This window comes from Bufo bufo, chromosome 4 (assembly GCF_905171765.1).
Source record: "Bufo bufo chromosome 4, aBufBuf1.1, whole genome shotgun sequence".
Classification (NCBI taxonomy): Eukaryota; Metazoa; Chordata; class Amphibia; order Anura; family Bufonidae; genus Bufo; species Bufo bufo.
Genome location: NC_053392.1, coordinates 368,920,149 through 368,936,224, shown reverse-complemented (window position 1 = coordinate 368,936,224; position 16,076 = coordinate 368,920,149). Strand labels below are relative to the sequence as shown.

General features: G+C 42.4%; 1 protein-coding gene across 2 annotated transcripts in view; it reads right to left on the bottom strand.

The window, feature by feature from the left end:
- Window positions 1–16,076, bottom strand: part of LAMA2 (laminin subunit alpha 2) — a 1,085,231-nt gene that overhangs the window by 403,197 nt on the left and 665,958 nt on the right. For both annotated transcript variants that reach the window (XM_040429125.1, XM_040429126.1), the window contains exon 21: window positions 1,680–1,860. In XM_040429125.1, the coding sequence (XP_040285059.1) occupies window positions 1,680–1,860 (181 nt within the window). The remainder of the gene's footprint in view (window positions 1–1,679; window positions 1,861–16,076) is intronic.

Sequence of the window (16,076 nt, the reverse complement as noted above, 5' to 3'; positions counted from 1 at the left end):
GAAAATGTAATTTTTACTCTAAATTTTACCTACCTAACAGGCATTTAATTAGTCAACCCTAACTCTTTGTGGTCCCCTGTTTTATTATATAATATGTCTTTTACATTAACAGGACAGAGAATTATTTAGACTGGTTACATGACCATGTTCGTTCTTGTGTGGAAATAGCTTATTTTTAATGTGGCTTTTACCCTTTGCAATGCAGATTTAATCCAATTTATTATCCACTGTCTGGACCGGTATATATGGTATATAGACTTTAGACTTCAGCCACTGCTAAAAATAACTTCTTTTCTAGTACATTTTCTAATAGGAGTATGGTTAGTCCTTTCTTCTTCTTTTTTTTTTTGAAACATGATTTCACGATACTTTGTCATGAGATGTATATCTCATATGGTTGCTCATTGAATTGCAGTTTCTCAAGGGTTTTCGCAAGAATGTCACAATATTGGATTGACTTTGTTTCCGAGAAATTGGAACCCTTAACCACACCCAAGCAATTGTAATGGTGGACATATCTGTATGTAACAGTATATTATTTGGCATGTTGTATTCAGACTAGAATGTCAAGTTTGGCTAACTGATAATCAGCTGCACTAGATTATGCATAAGATTATATGAAATCATATTGAAATGGTGAACATAGTGCTATCACACATGAGATGTTGGAAATGCTCTTTAAGGGGGATCTGTCATCATTCTAGACTGTTTCTGACTGTTCGTACATCATTGTAGCTCTACTATAGCCCTTACTTTTAAATCCGGGCCCCTCCTTCTTCTCTCCACACCCTAACTGCATTGAAATCATGCTGACACTCCAAATCTCACTCAGGCCGCTGGAGCATATGTAGTTGACATCTGCCAGCAGAAGATAATAGCCCACACATGTTTTCTTTCTGGTGCGCTCACAGCCTGAATGACATTCGGAGCCTTAGCCTGATGATGTTGCTGCAGCTTGAAGGTGGAGAAAAGAGGAGGAGATGAGCAGGGCTCACTGTTAATAAACGTGGCTGGCCCCCAGCACGGATAAGTACAGCCCATTGGACTCTTTTCAACCTAATTAGCATATTTATAAAAAAAACGTTTTTTGGGGGGATAGTGAATATAGTTGTGGCCAATAAAGTTATATTTGAAAAGGGCTCTAGTATAGCTACAGTGTCGTACGGACAGTTAGACACACTCTAGGGTGGTGACAGATTCCCTTTAGGTGACGTAACTTATTGAAGAAATGAAGCTCAAATATGCAGAACTCTGGCTCACTTTCTAGGGAAACAAGTAGAAATAACAGGTTTGGAAAAAGCTGTCTCAATTGAATTTTTCATGACAACCAGAGTTGCCAACTAAAATTTTTCTTTTTTCTGGACAACTTATACCAAAATCACAGACATAATTTTTTTATGGACAAATTGGAAAATCATAATAAATGATTAAGATCAATAAATGTCTAAAGTTCAATATACTGATAACACCTCATTAGCAGCATTTACAGAGCTGTAGAATCATGATGATCACCACCAAAATAATCTAGTCATGTACCACCAGCCTAAAAAAAACCACCAGCCTCAAGTAATTAATTTACAGGTCTGGAAGTATGACTAACATGCATCATTAGACAAATGACCAGTCAGTATCTGGGACCAAAATTTTTTATTGACAGGACGGAGAAGTGTGGTACTCACGGGTACAGCCGCCTTCTTGGAAGTCAAAGAATCCATGAGCACATCGATCACATTTATCTCCGGCTACTCCTGGCTGACAATGACATTGACCTTTATCATCACAGTCAAATGACTTGGATCCAAAAGAATTGCAGTTACAGGCTAGACATCCTTGTGCAGATACAGGACCATATGTCTGTGGCTAAAATAGGGAAAACAATAGTGAAAAATATGCAATAGTACAACATATAAACAGATAATTCATTTTTGTAATCTTAAAAAAGTATGTTTAGGTAATATGATTCAGGACACATTTACTTAATGGTGGTCATTTTTGGGGCATTTTTTTAAGTTTTGGGTTAAGAATAATTTTTGTTACTGCTTTTTATTTATTTTTTTAAATCACAGAGGCTGCTGGAGTTTTAGCCCTCAGAGAGCTTGTCTGACAAAAATAGTTACATTTTTTAAATAAAAAACTATTACAAATATTATTTTTATTCAAAATGCATGCAATAAAATAAAAATTCCCATAGGTGTCCACAGTTTCTAAAGTAGAAAACCCAACATGTGCTAAGTTATGAAGGACAAATAAACTCCCAGTGTAAACAATGGGGGAGTCATTTATTATGATGCCTAATGCCGGAAACTGACATGAAAAAAATTGCAAACTTTTTGAACACTATTGTGCTTAAGGACTCATGCACAAGGCTATTGTCCGGCCATGCCTGTATGGCGGCCCGCAATATACGGACACAGGCTGTGTGAACACTGTATCACGGATGCAGACCCATTGCATGTGTTTTGAAATGTTTTTAATTGTCTGCTGGTTAGGCGATATTGTATAATAAAGTGTATTATATTGTCAATTATTGAAGAGTGCTACCTTTTTATACCTTCACCCTTGTTCTTTGCTATTTATTCAAACTATGATTGGGGAGGTTGGTAGCACCCCAGCTATATCAGTTGTGCCAGTCCATTGTCTTCTTCATGGCTCCCATTTAAATTATTTTTTTTCACATTGATTTTATTGGTAGTCAACTACTCTCCAGACTGCACTTGTCAACAAGGTTTTTGACTTTAGTCAATAGAGGTGATGTCTACTCATAATATGAGAGAATAAAAAAAGAGTTATATAAAATAAGCAAACTATATATAAAAAAAGAGAAAACACAGAAATCACTCAGAAAAACATGCATTTGGAAACAAATTTAGTAATCCAAACAAATCTGGAGCTTCAGGTATATTGTTGTTGGTTAACCTTTCTATACAGATCATCTATACATTATCATATGCTCCTTTGATACATTTCAGTAAACTAAGCTCAATTAACATCAAAATAAGAATGATCTCACGTTCCAATTGAAAACCAAAACTATTAACTCTTGAACTAGATCAATCAAATTTAACCCACGGTATATTAGAAAATAAGGTTACTACAAATTAAGGCTTAAAATCAGAGAAAGCCTTAGAGATATGCAACCTGTGCTGCTGCACAAAGTACACCAGTTGTCCCTGCTTAAATGGGCACCAACAATGATCTGGCAACAGAGACACTATATAAAGCTGTTGTTATATTACTTTATGTATGCTGTATAGTAAAGTATATTTGCACTGTGTGGTGCAGATGGTACATTATAACTAAGCTCATACATCAAAATAAGAATGATATCGCTTTCCAATAAAAAAAAAAAAACATTAACTTTTGTTAAGTGCTGATCTCTTGAACTAGTTGTTTATAAGTTGATTGATTGAATACTCAATCAAATTTAACCAACGGCATAGTAAAAATTAAGGTTACTGCAAATGATTTGCTGTTGGAGCCTGATTTCCTGAAGGCTTAAACCAGAGAAAGCCTCAGAGGCATGCAACCTATGCTGCTGCACAAAGTACACCAGTTGTCCCTGCTTAAATGGGCACCAGCAATGATTTGGCAACAGAGGCACTATATAGAGCTGTTGTTATATTACTTTATATATGCTGTATAGTAAACTATTTTTGCGTGTTGTGCAGATGGTACGTTATAGCTTTATTAGGCTACTTTCACACTAGCGTTTTTGCTTCCATTACTGATAATACAACCATCTGCATCCGTTATGAACGGATCTGGTTGTATTATCTTTAACATATCTTTAATGTTGCCAAGGCAGATCCGTCATCAACTCCATTGAAACTCAATGGGGGACCGATCCGTTTTCTATTGTGGCAGATTGTGGCAGAGAAAACGGATTTGTCCCCATTCACTTGCATTGGGGATAATGCCGGATCCTTCTTGCTCCACATCCCAGGACGTAAAGCAAAATACATGTTGCGGTTTGCTCTCCGGTCTGGGAACGCAACTAAACGGAACTGAATGCATTTTGGAGCATTCCATTCTGTTCAGTTTTGTCCCGATTGACAATGAATGCAGACAAAACTGAAGCGTTTTTTTTTTTCCGGTATTGAGCCCCTATGACGGAACTCAATACCGGAAAACTTAAACACTAGTGTGAAAGTACCCTTATTCAGACACTATATGGAAGTACACTGCTCAAAAAAATAAAGGGAACACTTAAAAAACACAATGTAACTCCAAGTCAATCACACTTCTGTGAAATCAAATTGTCCGCTTAGGAAGCAACACTGAGTGACAATCAATTTCACATGCTGTTGTGCAAATGGGATAGACAACAGGTGGAAATTATAGGCAATTAGCAAGACACCCCCAATAAAGGAGTGGTTCTGCAGGTGGTGATCACAGACCACTTTTCAGTTCCTATGCTTCTTGACTGATGTTTTGGTCACTTTTGAATGCTGGCGGTGCTTTCACTCTAGTGGTAGCATGAGACGGAGTCTACAACCCACACAAGTGGCTCAGGTAGTGCAGCTTATCCAGGATGGCACATCAATGCGAACTGTGGCAAGAAGGTTTGCTGTGTCTGTCAGCATAGTGTCCAGAGCATGGAGGCGCTAACAGGAGACAGGCCAGTACATCAGGAGACGTGGAGGAGGCCGTAGGAAGGCAACAACCCAGCAGCAGGACCGCTACCTCCGCCTTTGTGCAAAGAGGAACAGGAGGAGCACTGCCAGAGCCCTGCAAAATGACCTCCAGCAGGCCACAAATGTGCATGTGTCTGCTCAAACGGTCAGAAACAGACTCCATGAGGGTGATATGAGGGCCCGACGTCCACAGGTGGGGGTTGTGCTTACAGCCCAACATCGTGCAGGACGTTTGGCATTTGCCAGAGAACACCAAGATTGGCAAATTCGCCATTGGCGCCCTGTGCTCTTCACAGATGAAAGCAGGTTCACACTGAGCACATGTGACAGACGTGACAGAGTCTGGAGACGCCGTGGAGAACGTTCTGCTGCCTGCAACATCCTCCACCATGACTGGTTTGGCATTGGGTCAGTAATGGTGTGGGGTGGCATTTCTTTGGAGGGCCGCACAGCCCTCCATGTGCTCGCCAGAGGTAGCCTGACTGCCATTAGGTACCGAGATGAGATCCTCAGACCCCTTGTGAGACCATATGCTGGTGCGGTTGGCCCTGGGTTCCTCCTAATGCAAGACAATGCTAGACCTCATGTGGCTGGAGTGTGTCAGCAGTTCCTGCAAGACGAAGGCATTGATGCTATGGACTGGCCCGCCCGTTCCCCCGACCTGAATCCAATTGAGCACATCTGGGACATCATGTCTAGCTCTATCCACCAACGTCACGTTGCACCACAGACTGTCCAGGAGTTGGCAGATGCTTTAGTCCAGGTCTGGGAGGAGATCCCTCAGGAGACCGTCCGCCACCTCATCAGGAGCATGCACAGGCATTGTAGGGAGTTCATACAGGCACGTAGAGGCCACACACACTACTGAGCCTCATTTTGACTTGTTTTAAGGACATTACATCAAAGTTGGATCAGCCTGTAGTGTGTTTTTCCACTTTAATTTTGAGTGTGACTCCAAATCCAGACCTCCATGGGATGAAAAATTTGATTTCCATTTTTTAATTTTTGTGTGATTTTGTTGTCAGCACATTCAACTATGTAAAGAACAAAGTATTTCAGAAGAATATTTAATTAACTCAGATCTAGGATGTGTTATTTTCGTGTTCCCTTTATTTTTTTGAGCAGTGTATTATTTGACCACCACATGCCACTTTTAAATAATCAGTAACGATGCCAAATTAAATTAGTCCTAGCCTAATATTTGATAGATATAAGGATATTATGGTCAGTTGTTAAATTAGGGAAAACATGCCCACAGAACACTAAACATATCTTAAAACCAATAAATAAAATGTCACTAATAATGAAGTTTTTTCTTATAAGAAAAAGTATTAACCAGTTATTTGCTGTGCAACAAATGTAAACTCCACTCCATGCATAAAAGGATTGCACATCCAATTACCGGAGTAGCTGGTTTGTAAGCTCCCCGAGGACAACCTCTTGAAGTAGGGTAATTCCATCTCCTACTGGGTAGAGCTTGAAAACTTTGGGATTTCCAGGTGGGATTTTTCCTTTCATATACCTGTCTTTTAAACTCACATCGTTTCCCAAAGTACTCAGGTTTACAGATACATCTGCCTGTAATGTCACAGCGCTGGGACACTGAGCTGCTGACACTGCAGTTACAAGGTAGACATACCTGCTTGTCAGAATCCCACCAACAGTTTGGCTTTGAAAGCAGAAGAACAAAGGGAAAGCGTAAGAAAAAGCAAGAAGAATGAAAAAGAAGTGAAATGAAAGAGAAATGGTTATGCTCCTGAGCTCTGACATTCATGCAACATGATAATATTACAAGATGGAACACAGTGTCTTCTTGAAGAATATAACAAATGACAATATAAAAATGAATATTTCATGCTTTTCCTACAGAGCATCATACAGAAGATTATGCAGTAATTGTAATTAAATGATTGATGATTCGAATCACAAATGACAAATGAAAAATAAGAAAAGAAATGCCAAATATAAATCAGACTGAAGAGATAAATGGAAAAAAAAGAATCCCCCTGATCTTTAAAAATTAAAAAGTCCAAATAACAATGACATCAAAATAGTACATTTCTATTCTATTTAATGGAATTTTTTAAAGATTATGCACATGCTAGTGTTGAAAAATTCAGCAAGTGATTTAACAGCGCAATGTTTAACACTAGAGATGAGCGAATATTTCAGAAAATCGATTCGCCGGTTCGCCAAATTTTCCGGGAAAAATTTGGTTCGATCCGAATATATTCGCGGCAAATTATGTTAAAAAAACATCTATTTCCTGGCTGCAGAAAGCCTTTATAGTGGTGTAGAACACTGTGCCTTGTAGTAACACGCATAGGGAGTCTGCTTTGGTAGTGAAATAATACTGTGAGTCCGTATAACATGCAGATGACAGGAGTCGCTCTTATAATCACCGCACACTTCACTTATGAGGGCAGTCACGGGGCCAAAACTGACCAAATAACTCAAGTATGAACTCAGCCTTACAGGTCGATGTTAGCGTCAAGAAGAAGTGCACTCCTTTTACACCGTCGGCAGCTGATTCCACATAGATGTTTACAGAACCTGTTCTATTGAACGCGTATACAAGTAGAGCCCCCCCCCCCCCCCCCGACAGAGTGGAGAGAGTGTCAGCAGTAAGTTTGTGTTTATTCACTGATTAATTTGCCCTTCCTCTGATCCGTCAGATCAATAACGCACAAAAAAACAGATCCTGTCTGTGGAGCATATGCCTTCACTCGGTCAGCATTTGCCCAATAATCCATCTGTATTGCTAATGCCAAAAAAACAAACTGTGTGGATGTAAAACAGAGATGACACTTGAATGGAATATTTGCATGTCTTCTGTGTTTTCTACCCACTCCTGCTGGCAAGGTGACATAGTGTTGATATGGCAGCAGCATCAGGAGAGCACAGAGTGGCAATGTGACATAGTGTGGAGATGGCAGCAGCAGGATACCACAGACTGGCAAAGTGACATAGTGTGGATATGGCAGCAGCAGCAGGAGGTTATCACAGAGTAGAAAGTTGACATAGTGTGGAGATGGCAGCAGCCGCTGAATCAGAAGACCACAAAGTGACCGGTGACAGAGTGGGGCGGTGGGTGGCAATACCAGTACCCACTGATGAAGGTGGCTGAAATAAGGAACACTTGACATCAGATGTATGGCATTCAGGCGGGTGGCAGCATCAGAGTCGTAGCTGAGGCAGGTAGTCACCCGCTCTGATGCCACACTACTGGCTGGGCAGGACAGCTTTTCCAGGGCAAACTCTGCTAGTTGCGGACACAAATCCAGTTTGGCTTCACAGTAGTCCAGTGGATCTTCAATGTGGTTTGGCAGGGTGCTGTCCAAGTATGCCACCACCTGCTGCTTCAGGTCCTTCTCCAGGTCTACCTGCTGCTGCTGGTGAGTAGTTTCTTCTCTATGCGGGTGAAGAAAGCTACTCATCAGCGACTGTAGACTGGGTCCTCTGTATCATCTTCCTCATCGCCCTGGAGCTCCTCTGGCTACTCCTGCTCCACCTCTCCTGTCACTTGAGTAGAAAAACCACCCATTTGGCTGCACATTGCCTGTGCTCCAAAGTCCTCCTCCCCCTCCTCCTACTCTTCGAGTTCAGCCCCCACAGGGCTCATGTGGCTGTAAGATCTAGACGCCACATCTCGAGTTTCCTGACCAGCCATTGTTACCAGCATCTGTTCCAGGACATGAAGCAGTGGAATGACAACATTTATCCCGTAGTCCTGGTGACTGACAAATAACGTGGCATCCTCAAAGGGCCTGAGCAAATGACAGGTGTCATGCATTAGCTGCCACTGGCTGACATCGAAGTTACACAGGGGAGTACTCCTATCCGCTTGCATCATCAAGAAATCGTTTATGGCTTTTCTCTGTTAGAATAGTCGGTCAAACATATGGACGGTGAAATTCCAACAGGTGGAAACGTTGCATATCAGCCTATGTTGGGGGATTCCATTCTGCTGCTGCAGCTCAAGAATGGTGTGCTTTGCAGTGTACGAGTGGCTGAAGTGCATGCAAAGTTTCCTGGCCATTTTCATGATGTCTTGCAGATGGGTGGAAGACTTTAGGAACCGCTTGACAACCAGATTCAACACGTGTGCCATGTAGGAAGCATGGCTCAGCCTTCCTTGACGCAGTACTGACACTATGCTCTTCCCGTTGTAGGTCACTATGGTTCCAATTTTCAGTTGTCGCGGAGAAAGCCAGGATTCGATTTCTTGATGAATCAGAGAGAGCAGTTCCTCCCCTGTATGACTCCGTTCGCCAAGGCAAACCAGGTGCAGAACAGTATGACACTGCCATGCCCTGCACATGTGTTATGCTGGAGGGACACTGTGACTTGTCCCTGCAGTGGAGGCTGAGGACATGGTGGAGGATGAGGAGGCAGAGGCGGACATTGTCGCAGGACCAAGGGCGTGACAACGTAAAGGCGGAAGCGGCGTGACCTGGTCAAGTTGCTGGTGTGACTGTGCAGGAACCACATTCACCCAGTGGGCCGTAAAGGACATGTACTGTCCCTGACCATAGTTACAGCTCCACACATCGGTGCTGCCGCACACTTTGGCAGACACCGACATGCTCAAGGACTGGCCCACCTTCTGTTCGACATATTTGTGCAGGGCTGGTACTGCCTTTTTAGCAAATAAATGTTGGCTTGGGACTGTCCACCTCGACTTGGCACAAGCCATCAGTTCTCTGAAAGGGGCAGAGTCCACCACTTGGAAAGGGAGGGACTGCAGCACCAGCAACTTGGACAGGAGCACATTCAGCTTCTGCTGCGTTGGATGTGTGCACGCATACTGCTGTCTCTTGGAAATCCCTTTGTGATCGATTGCTGATGGAATGACTGACGAGGAGTAGGAGCAGGAGCATCTGGACCAGCAGAAGATGAGAATGACAGACCGTTCCCATCGGCTGAAGTGGTGGAGCCTTGACTGGCTGAAACCGGGTGCGTGCCACTGGGTGATGCAGCGGTAAGGCTGGACCACCACATTGGAGCCACGGTTCTCCCAGGCCACTGCATGGCAACTCTGCATAAGTTGACACAGGGCCGTAGTGCCAACATTGGCACCCTGGCCATGCTTCACCCTCTGCCCACATATTCAACGTATAGCCACGTTAACCTTCTCCGGCAGCTTAATAAATAACTGCCACACCGCCAAGTAGGTGATTTTCCCCCCAACAGTTCGCACTGATGGACTGCTACCGCCGCTGCCTCCGTGAACACCTGCACCACTACAGGTGGTCTACCCCGCGCACATTTGTCTCCCGACCTGCAACTTCTGCCACCCTGCTGACTCCCAGCCATGCTATCACCTTGCTGGCTAAACCGCTGCCTCACAGGCAAGCTGCCACCCTCTTCTCCTGATGATGATGAAACCCCTTCTGCACTCGGCTCCCAAGTGCAATCGGCTTCATCATCATCAAGTATTGTCTGCACGTCACTGATGTCCTCCTCAATGGTCTCTGGGTCAGGAGCCTGACTGCTCGCAACACAAGCTCCTGCGCCACTCTCCTTATTACTACTTGCCCGCCTAGCGGAGGAAGCGGTGGATGTCTGTTCCAGATCTTGGCTGGACAGTAGCTGCTGACTGTCCTCTGGTAGCTGTTCCTCGCTGAAAAGTAGAGCTGAGCCCACAGCATATAGTACTTCTCGCGGTGAGGGAACAGAAATGGACAGAGGCAGGTTGAGGACAGGTGAGGGCACAGGACCTGCTCTCGGGCCATGCCAACTAAGGGTTGTGTCTGACGAACCCACCGACACTTGGCTGGGGGTGTTTGATGTCACTTGGGATAAAGTGTTACCAATCAAGAACCGCTGGGTTGCTGGTCAAGACACGACCGCTAGATGACACTGGGAGCTCAGGCCTCTCGTTGCGACTCCTGCTGCCACGCCCCCTTGCTCTGCTTCGACCTCTACTTGCGCCAGAAACATTTAGGCCTCTTCCACTCCTCTGTATATGGCCTGGCACTTCTCTGCCTGATATACTGGTAGCTGAACTAAACAAATTAAACAGAAATTAAAACACCCCTAAAAGCGACAAATATATTTTTCTTTTTGTACTGAAATAGGCCACTATACGCTTTCACCTGAATTAAATGCAAAAATGCACTGAGAATATATTTTTCTTGTTGTACTGAAACACAACCATTTATGCTTTGACCAGGAAAAAATTGAAGAGTGAAGTGCGTATATATTTTTCTTGTAGTACTGATATACACCCCTATATGCTTTCACCACAAATAACTGCAACAGTGCAGTGCGTACATATTTTTCTTTTTCTACTGAAATACGCCCCTATACGCTTTCACCAGAAATAACTGCAACAGTGCAGTGCATATATATTTTTCTTTTTTACTGTAATACGCCCCTATACACTTTCAGCAGAAATAACTGCAGAAGTGAACTGAGAAGATATTTATCTTCTTAGACTGAAATACGCCCCTATATGCTTTCACCAGAAATAACTGCAGAAGAGAAATGCGTATATATTTTTCTTGTAGTACTGATATAAGATACTAAAGATACTAAGATATAAGCCACTAAAGGCTTTTCAACATAGCACTTGCAGCCCAATAACAAATGGCTAGAATGACAGAGCTGTCTAATGGCTATACCAAATAATCTTTCCCTGCATTTGTAAATCGCTTTCAAATCAATGTCCCTAGCACTAAGATGCTGTAAAATGATTCCTCCATATCCTTTCCCTGCACTTATAAATCGTTTTTTCTGTCTTTTTTTTTCTCCACAATCAGGTTTTTCCAATTTCTGTCCCTAGCACCTTCACACGTCTGTCCCTGCACTCTGAACGCTGGAAAATGTCTGACTGTAAGATGGCCGGCGTATTTATAGGGCTGTGACATCACAGAGCTGGCTGGCTGCTGATTGGCTGCATGCAGGCATGTCAATCTGGGTGATCCCATCTTTCCAGAGTTCCTTGCCTCATGTCCTCAGTCCTCACACGTGTAGCCGCCATTTTAGGAAAAATGTGATTCGTTACCACGAAGCGGGAGGTAGTTCGCATTCGTTGCAAATCAAATTTTTCCTGAAATTCAGATCGAATTCCACTTCGTCGGCTTCGATTCGATCATCTCTAGTTAACACCTCATAGTTCAATTGGTTTAAAGTGTGGCTATAATCCCATTCTCAACATCCTATGTACAGATGTGTCCACCCTTATCTTTTAGCAAATTTAGTTAAAGGGGTTGGCCATATTAGACAATGATGACATATCACAAGGATATGCCATCAATGTCATATATGTGCGAGTCCCACTTCTGGGACACACAGCAATTTTAAGAACATGCATGCATGTCGAGCTCTACAGTCTCTTCTATGGGAGTTCAGAAAAGGCCAAGCGAGCACACTTAGTTGTTATTTCCGGAAGTCCCATAGAAGTGAACGTAGAGCCCACTGTGCAAGCGTGGCGGCCCCTCTCCTATTCACCAATTTGGGAGTTACGGAAATAGCCGAGAAGGACCTTGGCTATTTTCATCACTCCCATAGAAGTGTAAGGAGGGTGGCCGTGCTTGCTCAGTGCACCCTCATTCACTTTAGGGGCCCTGTTCTAGAGATAGATGCAAGTCCCAGAGGTAGGACACTCCCCTAACTGGCGTTGGCAGCATATCATAACGATATGCCACCAATGTGTGAGATTGGCCAACTCCTTTAACCCCCTAGCGCAGAACGCCGTACATGTACGGCGGGGGATGCATTGCCAGAATGCATTCCGCCGTACATGCACGGCGGGATGATCGGGCGGGCATCAGAGCGGTGCGCGCACAATCACTGCAGGGGTCCGGCAGTCCCTGGTAGCTTACAGCGATGCCGGCGGATAAACCCCTTCTATGCCGCAGTCCGCGCTGACCGCGACATAGAAGAGGTTTGCGGCAGGTGAGTGATCGCATCGAGTGCCCGCGCTGCTGTGGCGGGGACCCGATGCGTGACAAAGCAGCCAGATGCCGTGCAGAGGCTGCCCAATGCCCTGCACGGCATTGGGAACTACCTTCTACGGGAGCCGAGGAGATCCAGCCTCAGGCTGGGTCTCCTAGGCAACCTGTTAGTGTATGACTCCGTGTCAAACACTAACAGGCAATGCATTACAATACAGATGTATTGTAATGCATTGCAGAGGGGATCAGACCCCCAAAAAAGTGTGAAAAAAATAAAGTTAAAGAGGACCTTTCACCGATCCTGACATTGTGAACTAAGTATCATGACATATACAGCGGCGCTCAGGGATCTCACTGCACTTACTATTATCCCTGGGCGCAGCTCCGTTCTCCCGTTATGTCCTCCGGTATGTTCGGGGACTTAATTATAGTAAGCGGAGACTTAGGGGTGTCTCCTTCTCCTAGGCTGTAGTGCTGGCCAATCGCATCGCAGAGCTCACAGCCTGGGAGTTTTTTTTCTCCCAGGCTGTGAGCTCTGCGCTGCGATTGGCCAGCGCTACAGCCTAGGAGAAGGAGACGCCCCTAAGTCTCCGCCTACTATAACCAAGTCCCCGAACATACCGAAGGACATAATGGGAGAACGGAGCGGCGCCCAGGGATAATAGTAAGTGCAGTGAGATCCCTGGGCGCCGCTGTATATGTCATGATACTTAGTTCACAATGTCAGGATCAGTGAAAGGTCCTCTTTAAGTAAAAAAAAAAAAGTGTTTTGAATAAAAAAATAAAGTTTCAAGTTAAAAAAAAAATAAACACACCCCATTCCCCTGATTTTCTAATAAAACTTTGAAAAAAAAAGAAAAACCGCACATATTAGGTATCGCCGCGTCCGTAACGAACGGCTCTATAAATATATCACATGATCTACCCCATCCGATAGACACCATAAAAAATTAAAACTGTGTAAAAAAAGCCATTTTTGTCAACTTACATCACTAAAAGTGCAACACCAAGCGATCAAAAAGGCATATGCCCCCAAAAATAGTACCAATCTAAACGTCACCTCATCCCGCAAAAAATTAGCCCCTACATAGGACAATCGCCCAAAAACTGTAAAAAACGATGGCTCTCAGAAAATGGAGACACTAAAACATGATATATTTTTTTTGTTTCAAAAATTATATTATTGTGTAAAACTTACATAAATAAAAAAGTACATATATTAGGTATCGCTGCGTCCGTATTAACCTGCTCTATAAAAATACCACATGACCTAATCCCTCAGATTAATACTGTAAAAAAAAAAAAAAACGGTGTAAAAAAAAGCTATTTTTTGTCACCTTACATCACAAAAAGTGTAATAGCAAGCGATCAAAAAGTCATACGCACCCCAAAATAGTGCCAATCAAACCGTCATCTTATCCCGCAAAAATCGTACCCTACCCAAGATAATCGCCCAAAAACTGAAAAAACTATGGCTCTCAGACTATGGAGACACTAAAACATGATTTTTTTTTGTTTCAAAAATGAAATCATTGTGTAAAACTTACATAAATAAAAAAAAGTATATATATTAGGTATCGCCGCGTCCGTAATAATCTGCTCTATAAAAATATCACATGACCTAACCCCTCAGATGAACACCGTAAAAAAAAAAAAACGGTGTAAAAAAAGCTATTTTTGGTGACCTTAGATCACAAAAAGTATATTAGCAAGCGATCAAAAAGTAATACGCACCCCAAAATAGTGTTAATCAAACCGTCATCTCATCCCGAAAAAAATTAGCCCCTACACAAGACAGTCGCCCAAAAAATAAATAAAACTATGGCTTTCAGAATGTGGAGACACTAAAGAATCTTTTTTTTTTTTTATGCTTTGTTATGTAAAACTGAAACAAACAACCAAAAAAAGTTGTCATATTTGGTATTGTCGCGTCCGTGACAACCTGCTCTATAAAAATACCACATGATCTAACCTGTCAAATGAATGTTGTAAATAACAAAAAATAAAAACGGTGCCAAAACAGCTATTTCTTGCTACCTTGCCTCACAAAAAGTGTAATGTAGAGCAACCAAAAATTATATGTACCCTAAAATATTACCAACAAAACTGCCACCCTATCCCGTAGTTTCTAAAATGGGGTCACTTTTTTCGAGTTTCCACTCTTGTGGAGCACCTAAAGGGTTAACAAAGTTTGTAAAACCAGTTTTGAATATCTTGAGGGTGTAGTTTCTTAGATGGGGTCACTTTTATGGAGTTTCTACTCTAGGGGTGCATCAGGGGGGCTTCAAATGGGACATGGTATAAATAAACCAGTCCAGCAAAATCTGCCTTCCAAAAACCACACGGCGCACCTTTCCCTCTACGCCCTACCGTGTGCCCGTACAGTAGTTTACGACCATATATGGGGTGTTTCTGAAAACTACAGAATCAAAGCCATAAATATTGAGTTTTGTTTGGCTGTTAACCCTTGCTTTGTAACTGGAAAAAAATAATTAAAATTTAAAATCTGCCAAAAATTTTATCTCTATTTTCAATTAATTCTTGTGGAACACCTAAAGGGTTAACAAAGTTTGTAAAACCAGTTTTGAATACCTTGAGGGGTGTAGTTTCTTAGATGAGGTCACTTTTATAGAGTTTCTACTCTAGGGGTGCATTAGGGGGGCTTCAAATGGGACATGGTGTAAATAAACCAGTCCGGCAAAATCTGCCTTCCAAAAACCACACGGCGCACCTTTCCCCCTACACCCTACTGTGTGCCCATACAGTAGTTTATGGCCACATATGGGGTGTTTCTGCAAACTACAGAATCAGGGCAATAAATGTAGAGTTTTGTTTGGTTGTTAACCCTTTCTTTGTTACTGGAAAAATGGATTAAAATGAAAAATTTGCCCAAAAATTTTAATTCTCAAATTTCATCTCCATTTGCCAATAACTCTTGTGGAACACCTAAAGGGTTAACAAAGTTTGTAAAACCAGTTTTGAATACCTTGAGGGGTGTATTTTCTAGAATCTGGTCATTTTTGGGTGGTTTCTATTATGTAAGCCTCACAAAGTGACTTCAGACCTGAACTGGTCCTTAAAAAGTGGGTTTGCTTCTAAACTTCTAAGCCTTGTAACGTTCCCAAAAAATAAAATGTCATTCCCAAAATGATCCAAACATGAAGTAGACATATGGGGAATGTAAAGTAATAACTATTTTTGGCGGTATTACTATGTATTATAGAAGTAGAGAAATTTAAACTTGGAAATTTGCAAATTTTTCAAAATTTTTGGTAAATTTGGTATATTTTTATAAATAAAAAAGATATTTTTTTTACTCCATTTTACCAGTGTCATGAAGTACAATATGTGACGAAAAAACAGTCTCAGAATGGCCTGGATAAGTAAAAGTGTTTCAAAGTTATTCATACATAAAGTGACATTGGTCAGATTTGCAAAAAATGGCCTGGTCCTTAAGGGGTTAAAGACTCCAGTTTTCAAACTACAAATTCAAGACAATATTGCAACATGATGGCTCACAACCATTTGGTGGCCACACATT